The sequence below is a fragment of the Mercurialis annua genome, linkage group LG4 (genome assembly GCF_937616625.2).
Source record: "Mercurialis annua linkage group LG4, ddMerAnnu1.2, whole genome shotgun sequence".
Lineage (NCBI taxonomy): Eukaryota > Viridiplantae > Streptophyta > Magnoliopsida > Malpighiales > Euphorbiaceae > Mercurialis > Mercurialis annua.
In genome coordinates this window covers 18,778,503-18,787,634 of record NC_065573.1, presented here as the reverse complement: position 1 = coordinate 18,787,634, position 9,132 = coordinate 18,778,503, and the positions used below count along the sequence as shown (strand labels likewise).

Genomic DNA, 9,132 nt, shown 5'->3' with positions numbered 1-9,132 from the left:
AATATATTTTTAAATCATATTTCAAAATAAAACCTCAAAAATTTCTTTATTCATTCATTTATTGACGATCTCAAAATAATACAATTTCATTAAATTTACAATTTACAATTTCAAATCAGAAAGGTCAAATACTAATTTCAAAAGTAAAAGTTAATTGTACATATAAAATTAATATTTAAATTTAAATAAAGTCTAAACTCTGATGGCACTGTTAACCCACCTAATCAAATCAATTTACTGATTTCATAAAACTGGATGGATGAGTCAATGTGGTCTATCTCCTGAAAAATAGGTGGGAAGGGGTGAACTGCCTGCTTAATAAAATATATCTAATTATATTTATATATATGAAAACAACAAGTAAAACAAATAATATAATGTCATTAAATTAAACCATAAATCCATCAACTCTCATATTCAAACCCACATATATAATTTGACAAATTAAATCATAATTTATTATATTCATTTAGTTAGGGCCCTGTTTAAACTAACTGAATCATAATCAATGGTTTGTCGGCCATCACAATCACCTTAACAATATAAATCGCACAAGATACCAAACACATTAGTATCCTGACACCATCCTAATCTCTTGCAAAACGCACATGATATTCTTTACTTTCGAGAATATCCCGACATCGAAGTGCTTAGCAGAACTTTTATCATATCATTTATCTCATCATATCACAATTTAATCATCACATATTTAACCATTGGATATAATCAGTTTTATATAAGTAAATGTCAACATTTTCAATTATTATCAAAATTAATTCACAACCTGTCTCATTAAATATAACCAAATACTAACAAATATATATTATTCATATTTTTCAATTTCACAATCACATAGCACACATATAATATAACAAAACAACAATACATACTATATTTATTCAGTCCTCTAAACATATAATTGATTATATACCACAATAAATGACAGTCACATAATAAAATAATTCACATTTAACAATTAATTAATATACATAAATATAATTAACTATATATACCTCGATCGTGTATCAAACTAATTATCTAAGAGTACTTGACAATCTACGTTATCTGCATCTCCTAAAATAATAATATTATATACTCATTAATTGTATATCCTTACATATGATAGAAGTATTATTTATGAATTGGTTATTTTCTTGCTAAATAAAATTATGTAAAACATTTTAAATTAAAATGAAATTTTTAATTGTATTAATATATAATAATTTAAGTTTAGAATTTTTTAGTGCTATTGTAAATAAGTTGAAGTATTTATAAAGTTAAAAAAAGAACCATAATTTACTTATTTTTTTATACGGTACAGGACAATAAACCTACGGGACACTACACCAAATCTTACCTATAGAGACGGTTTTAATTGCCTATAGGGGCGGTTTTAACCGTCTCTATAAAAACTAGGGACACTTTTCCTAACCGCCACATGAGCGTCGCCTATGTAGCCGTAGCTATAAAATAGAGACGGTTTTAGGTACCGCCGGGGTAAATATTTCGGTTGAGGCGGTTTCTAGAGACGGTTATAACCGTCCCTATAAAAAAAAGAAAAATTTATTAAAATCTAGAGACGGTTGTCTAAAACCGTCTCTGGTTATTCGTAGGGGCGGTTTGAACCGCTCCTATGAGTAAAGATAAAAAATTGAAAAAGCAGTTTCAGAAAAAGAATATTTTTCAAATAATAATTATTATACTTCAAAAACATAATCCATATGTGATACTTAAAACCTAAATATCAATAATAAAACCAAACACATAAAATTGCAATTATAATATCTATTTCATATATTCTCAATGTAATAGTCTATTTAATTCGTATCCTTAGTTGTAAAATGCAAGTTAAAGTAAAATCAATACAGTAATTTCTTGTCTAAAAATGTTATCAAAATTGAACGTGCTTCATATCTTATAGCTTTTGGTCCATAGCTTCTCCAAATCTCCATTTATATCCTTACCAATATCATATCCTACATTCACGAGAAAACTATGGATTAGAATACATTTATAGTCAAAGATTTCAAAAATTAGGATTACTTTCACTTAGCTGATTACTTTCACTTAGTTGAACCATTAAAATCTAATAATTAACGCTAAAATCGTAAAACAGCTGAAGTTACTGACAACATATCAAGCAAACAACTTGATCTGGACATCTAATTAAAAGAGACGTAGAAAAACGCATACTTTATTCATGATTTCATATATGTATTTGGACATAAATAACTTGATCTGGTTGCAGGGAAATTAAATACAAGCACTCAGATTCCAATTTCTACAAATGATGGTTGCAGGGAAATTTAAAAGAAGAAAAGAACTAAAACAAAGATCAGGCCATAAAGTACCAATCAAAAACTGAGATGCAAGCCAGAGTCCTTATCATCAAGGGGAATCAAATTAACACCATTCCAAGAAAAAAAAAATAGAAATCAGTCATATTAAGCTTTTAAAAGCACAAACCAAAAGCAAAAAGTTCACAGGCCATGGTACTATCTAACAACGTGGATGCTATGCAAGAATTTCGATATTTAAAGCTGAAGCTAATAATGAAAAGGACACCTACCAGATGATATATCAAGCTTCATTGCTAGCAAAACCATGACTTGAACGTGATGAAGCATCATGTTGCATATTTCCACCGCTACCATGACCACTAACCTGCTAATTTATAATATCAAACTAATTAATATTCTAAAGTATAATAAAATCACTTATATGTATGCAACTAACAATTTTATTAGACAAAGAAAATATACATATACCTGATTTTTGTTCAATTGTGTTGGCATCCAATGTTGTCCAGGAAACTTTTTAGATACAAAGCTTGCCAAAGCAAGTAGCGTTTGAGATACTCCTTCGTGATTGGTTGATAAGACTTCATATTTCTTGTTCACTTCTTCATATTTGGCTGTCATCTCTTGGAGTGTTTCCTTGAGTGTTTCCACTTCATTTAAGTTGCTTGAACTTGTAGAAGCGTTCCATTTTTCTCCCACATTGTAAGACGATGCTCCAAAATAACTTCTCGGGGTTGGTCCCAACCCTAAACCCCTCACACGACCATTGTGCTCTTTACCCATTACTTCTCGAAAGATTTGCTCATTAATATATTATAGTTAGTACTAATTAAAATTTAACATATTTGATTTTTAGGAAATAAGAAAAATAACTTACCATTAGATTTTTAATGCTGCCATCTACATAAGTACCGTCTTTCTTTTTATGAGTGACATCATAAAAAGTGAGTCTATCAGGAGATTCCCTTCTTTCTCCTGTAATACAATATTTGAATAATTATAGTATACTAAATCAAAAGAAAAAAGACTAACTACTTTATGGATATATACTATAACAAGTATAAGAATTAACCAACTATAAATCAGGTACACAAAAGTTGTCTGGTCAACCCTAGGTAGCAATAACACAAGCCATTGCTTTTCTCCCTAATCTATCTTCATTCCCAGCTCTAAAATTATATTTACTAAAAGACTAATAGCATAAGTATAAAAACTAACCATTGCTTTTCTCCGCCTTGCATAGCTCATCCTGCCAGAAGTATGACTATGTTTATTCTGCCGCGCATTCATAGTGTTTTTTGCACTCAATCTCTGCATAAATAAAGTACTTAATTAGGTAACACTTTAGTAAAATATGAACAAAAAGATAAAAAATAAAAGTTAACCTGACTAGACTCAGTAAACCATGATTGGACTAATGTAGGCCATTGACCCCACTTCTATATAAATCACTGTGTCTCGGTTGGACCATCCAACTTTTGTCCACCAACCAACTCATCGAAAAAAAATATTAAATTGTTTAAAAACTTAAATGAAGCAGCAGACAGATGTTAACTAGGAAAATTCGGCATTGACCTTGCTAATTCAAATTCAGCTAGATTCCTAAAACAGAAATGAGTTTGCAGGTCTCAAACTCAAGTTAAAGATTATGCAGGTGAGTTTTAATGTTGATAACTGCTTACCTAACAAAAAGGAATGGATTTATTACAATATTGGTACAAAACAAATAGAATAGAAAACAAATACAAGTTACAGTTACATGTTTCCATTTTTCACTAAAGAAACTTCAAATAAGCACTAAAAATTCAAAAACCGACATATTTAGTAAACTCCAACATCCTAAGTTTGATTCAACACAGAATACTATAGATTCATCATCAGAACATATACTTAAAACAACATAAAAATATATTTATAAGTACCTTTAGAAGAAGATATAGAGAACAAATCGACAACGAATAGAGAAAGGGAGAATGAATCGGCAACGAATAGCGAAAGGGAGAACAAATCGACAACAAATAGCAGCTGAGAAAAATCCTTCACCTGAAAGAAAATCAAAATCAGCTATAAAATCAAAATAAATTAATAAACTGTAAACATTAAAAAAAATCTATCATAGTCTAAAATATACTTATAACAAAGCATATCAAAGCTTATATATTTGAGTTGCTCAGACTGTAACTTCCAAACATATAGCACATATTACCACTATAAGTAAAATGACTCCAGGAGACATGAAAGTCCAGAGAAGACATAAAAAATCCAAATGTGCAATAACTAAGAACATAAACAAAAAGTACCTGATTTAGCTTTGCTACTTGAAAGTGTCAAAAGTAGGAGGAAACTAATCAAGTAATAAAGCAGCCACTAAGAGATATGAATAAAATGATGAATGACCTGAAAAAAGAAAATGAGAAGAGTAAAGGACCTGAAAGTGTCAAAAGTATAATGCCATCATGCTCCTTCAAAGATGTTATACAGGGATTCATATTATATTAATATTAACATACCAAGTTAAAATTTAGAAATCTTAAAATTTGAATGATAATTAGACAATTAGGGTATTACAAACCAGTTCATTCTCATTCAAACATAATCACATCTAAATTGGTATAAACACAAAATTTATTTAGAAAATACTAAACATTAATCTCATTTCCATATTAATTATATTTTCAAACAGAATTGTTAAGTTGAAATGAATTTCAATGAACAAAACGAAGAAACGGCAGTAGAAATATAAAGTAAGAGGACACAAAAATTAAAAGATAAGAGCAATGTATTAAACCTAAAACAAAATCAAAATTAATTGATTAAAACCTAAAATAAAATTAAAATTAATTGATTAAAACCTAAAACAAAAATCAAAATCAACTTTAATCTTGCTTCTATACCTCAATTGATGAAAAAATCATGTGGCAATCTAAAAATTATAGCTTCAGATCCAATTTTGACCTAAAAATCCATTAAAAAAAACATTCCTTGGATATTCGTTTGATCTTCACCATCGAACTAGATCCCAAGATGCTCCATTAATGGAAGAAGATGAGAGAAAATTCAAAAGATCGTATTTCTAAAACATTTAAAATTTATGGTTGAAGCAGAGAGAACAAAAGATTTTGAGTAAATCGTATTTCTAAAACCTATTCACTTCATTTATGTTTCCTTTTTTACCCTTAGTATATGTAGAGACGGTCTAAACCATCTTTATATACCTACGAATATTAGAACTGCCTCTACTTAACGCCGTTCGTTTTACTTCAATAGAAAAAAGAGACGTTTATATAAACCATCTCTGCTAATTCGTTGCTAAAACCAACATTTGGTGTAGTGGGAGAATGAGATAAAAAATTTGCATTGATAATTGTACAAAAAGATAGAAAGCTGCAGCATAACATCTTATTTGGAAAGGTTAAATTTTGAGGAAGTAAAGCATAAACTTTTACCAACTTTTACAGTATTAAATTTTTGTTAGAATGGTGAAATTTCTACGAACTAAAACAACAATTTTTTCTACCAACGTTATTCATTAAATCTCCTTTTAATTCTGCAATTTGGAGTATATATAAACACCAATAATACGAGCTCTATAAAAATAAAACAACGGAATTGAAAAAATGTATAACACAATAGAAGAAAATGAAATTTAAAAAGATATTAATATTGAGAGAGATTCTTAAGTAGACTGAGTCCACCACGTCATCCGTGGACTAAGCCTATCATATAATGACACGTCATTAAATGATGGCAATCTTGTAAATTTGTTTATTACTTATTTACACTTATGAATAGTAATATTACAAGATTGCCTTCATTTTAATGACGTGTCATTATGTGATAGGTTAGTCTACGGATGACGTGGTGGACTCAGTCTACATAAGAATTTCTCTAATATTGATCTCAATTAATATATAGATTAGTCATATATAATAATAACAAAGAATAGTATAAGAAATAGTACCTTAATTATAGAGAGGAAAAATTCAGATGTGAAGAAATTTCTTTTTGAAGAATAAAATAGTATACGGCTTGTCAATCAAACTATTTTATAAAAAGTGTTTGCTTTAAATAGACCAACAAGCATTAGGTTTAGGGTTTTATTAGTAGTAAAATGTAAAATTACAATTTCATCCTTCATATTGTTATTTATTATTTTCCGGATGTTACAGTTATTGAATTGCAGCTCATCCTTCATTAATGATTTTTTAGTCCTTTTCCTGAAATAAAAAAGAATACCTGGAAAAATAACCAGCGACAGAAACACAACAACGATGAAAGTACCACGGAAGAAGTATAGTGGCAGAATTGATGCGGCAGTGTGGTGTCAATATTCAGCGAAAATAGTTTTGCCCTATCTTGATTTTTCTTTTAAAAAATGAAGAGAATTTTGATAAAATAAAAAGTTAGCCTAATTTGAATACTTTTATCTTAATTGCTATACACTTTTTTTTAAAGAAATAACACTATTTATAAAAAAAATGAAAATAATTACAAAAATACATATTGACTTTTTTCATTTACAAAAGCTCTAGTTGATTTAAAAAAATTTACAAAAATATCAAAAAAATAATAATAATTACAAATATACGGTGTATACTGTTTGTATAATATAAGTATACTAATAAACAAAAGGGTTAATTTCTAAAAAAATCACGAACTTTACACGAAATTTCATTTTAATCATGACCTTTAAAAGTTGCCATTTAAAGGCACGAACTTTCATATTGTTTCAAATTTATCATTTCAGTGTTTTTTTATAAACTAAATTCTTCACTAAACCATTATAATGAAAGACCCAAGTTATTAATCAACATCAAATCTTATTATATTTCAATTAGATTATCTAGGATTATGAATTTTTAGTCAGATAAAATACACCGAATTTTACTTTGGTGATAAATTTGAAAGAAAATGAAAGTTCGTGCCTTTAAATGACAACTTTTAAAGATCATGATTAAAATGAAACTTCGTGTAAAGTTCGTGATTTTTTTAGGAACTAACCCTAAACTAAAAGTATACTAACATTATATAAACATTATACCAACATACACATCAGAACATACTGAAATTTTATTAATATTAAATAAAAGATCTACCAAAATTATATCAAATCGTATATTAAAAAATAAACTAATAATATACCAAAATTATACTAACAGTATACCAAGAGCATACACATCAAATATAAAAATTACACCAACATTACACCACATCGTATACTAAAAATTAAACTAACAATATATTAAAATTATACCAACAATATACAAATTCTCTAGTTTTTTTACCAACTATAGTGAAAAATACATAGAAAAAAAATATACATGTTATCAACTAGAAAATATATAAAAATTTATTATCGATATATCTATAATATACTGAACTTACACCCATAACGAACCAAATACTATTTTTAAATTCTCTGGTTTATAATATTTATATACCAAAATTATGCCATGATTATACCGACATTATACATATCGTACTTTTGTAAATAATTTTCATTTTTTTGGTAGTTTTGTAAATAATTTTAAATCGGTTGATATTTTTATAAATAAAAAAAATCTACGGATACTTTTGTAAATATTTTTAAAATTTTAGGTAATTTTGTCATCGTCCCTACTTTTTTTAACATAGCAAAATATAATTTCATGACTCAATTAATCTTGTCATCATTAATATTTATACATTTAAATACTACATTTAAATAATTTTTGATAAAATCAGTTTCATAATAATTAAAATTGTTTTTTTATAGTGACAAAGAAATTTGACAGAACATTAACTTATCGTAATATTAATTAATTTTACTTAATTGATGCAAAAGAAAATTTGTCATAATACTTTTAAATATTATGATAAAATGTATTTTATCATCATAATTATATTTATAATATACAATGACAAAATATTTTTTAGCAAAATATCTTATCACAAAAAATATCATTACTGATTTTAAAATTCATGTTGTAATTGTAAATTAGGATAAAATTCGTAATTTAATTTGCAATTAACCCGATAAAATATATAGAAAGATTTACTCAAAACCAAAGGTAATTTGATTTTGAAAGAAAAAATAAGAGAATTATTAGAATTACTAGTTGTTAATTGAATTTTTACTTTTATTTTAAAAAGTTAAAATATTTATATTATAACATTTGAGAAATTAGGTGAGGGGATTGGTGAAAAATTTATGAATTTTTTTTGAAATTTTGAGAAAAAAAAATGTAAACCTGGAAGGCTAGGACTAAGTTAAAATTTGCTAACAAAAAAAAGTGTTAAAAATTAGAAAGTTGGAAAATCAAATAAAACAATAAATATTTGAACTTTTTTCAGAAATAACCAAAATTTTATTTTGGATTACAAAAATACGATCAACAACTTTTGATTCCTAAACTACGATACACACCTAAAATTATATCATTTATACGATTTATATATATACCCACCTAATAACAGAAAAACCTAAAATAAAAAAATTTATCTCTTATCATAATTAATTCTCTCATCTCTCAGCTCATTCCTCTTTTTTCTCGCAAAGGTCATCTGCTCGCTCAATCCTAGCTTCTTCATCCTCAGCTCCGATAAATTCGTTCTGCGTCTTTCTCCTACAACTAGAGAAGTGAAGCATCTCCGCCTCGCTGTTCTGCCTTCGTCTCGCTGTTACAATTATTATCTTCGTTACTGCTGTCATTTTTCTATTTTGATTTCATATATGAATTTCATCGTTTTTCTTCTTCTTATTTGTTTTCATTTTCAGATCTACAATTTGTTTGTTTTGTTTTTTTACTGTTTTTTGACCATTAAACATGTATTAAGATTAAATCTAAAAGAT

General features: G+C 27.2%; 1 protein-coding gene and 1 long non-coding RNA gene across 3 annotated transcripts; both read right to left on the bottom strand.

The window, feature by feature from the left end:
• Positions 1–1,770: 1,770 nt before the first annotated feature.
• LOC126679113 (uncharacterized) lies at positions 1,771–3,270 on the bottom strand. 2 transcript variants are annotated; one of them, XM_050374053.2, is made up of 3 exons: positions 2,769–3,270; positions 2,570–2,667; positions 1,771–1,976 (listed from the first exon to the last, which is right to left on the bottom strand). In XM_050374053.2, exons 1-2 carry the CDS (start codon positions 3,081–3,083, stop codon positions 2,581–2,583), a joined length of 402 nt encoding a protein of 133 aa, XP_050230010.1. In that variant the 5' UTR covers positions 3,084–3,270; the 3' UTR covers positions 1,771–1,976; positions 2,570–2,580. The 2 variants fall into 2 exon arrangements, with proteins under 2 accessions (XP_050230010.1, XP_055961632.1); XM_056105657.1 differs by having other exon boundaries at positions 2,570–2,664.
• Positions 3,271–4,228: 958 nt separating this feature from the next.
• On the bottom strand, positions 4,229–5,493 carry LOC126679115 (uncharacterized). The gene is made up of 3 exons (XR_007640818.2): positions 5,195–5,493; positions 4,601–4,697; positions 4,229–4,343 (listed from the first exon to the last, which is right to left on the bottom strand). It is a non-coding gene; the product is annotated as an uncharacterized LOC126679115 (long non-coding RNA).
• Between the last annotated feature and the right edge of the window lie 3,639 nt (positions 5,494–9,132).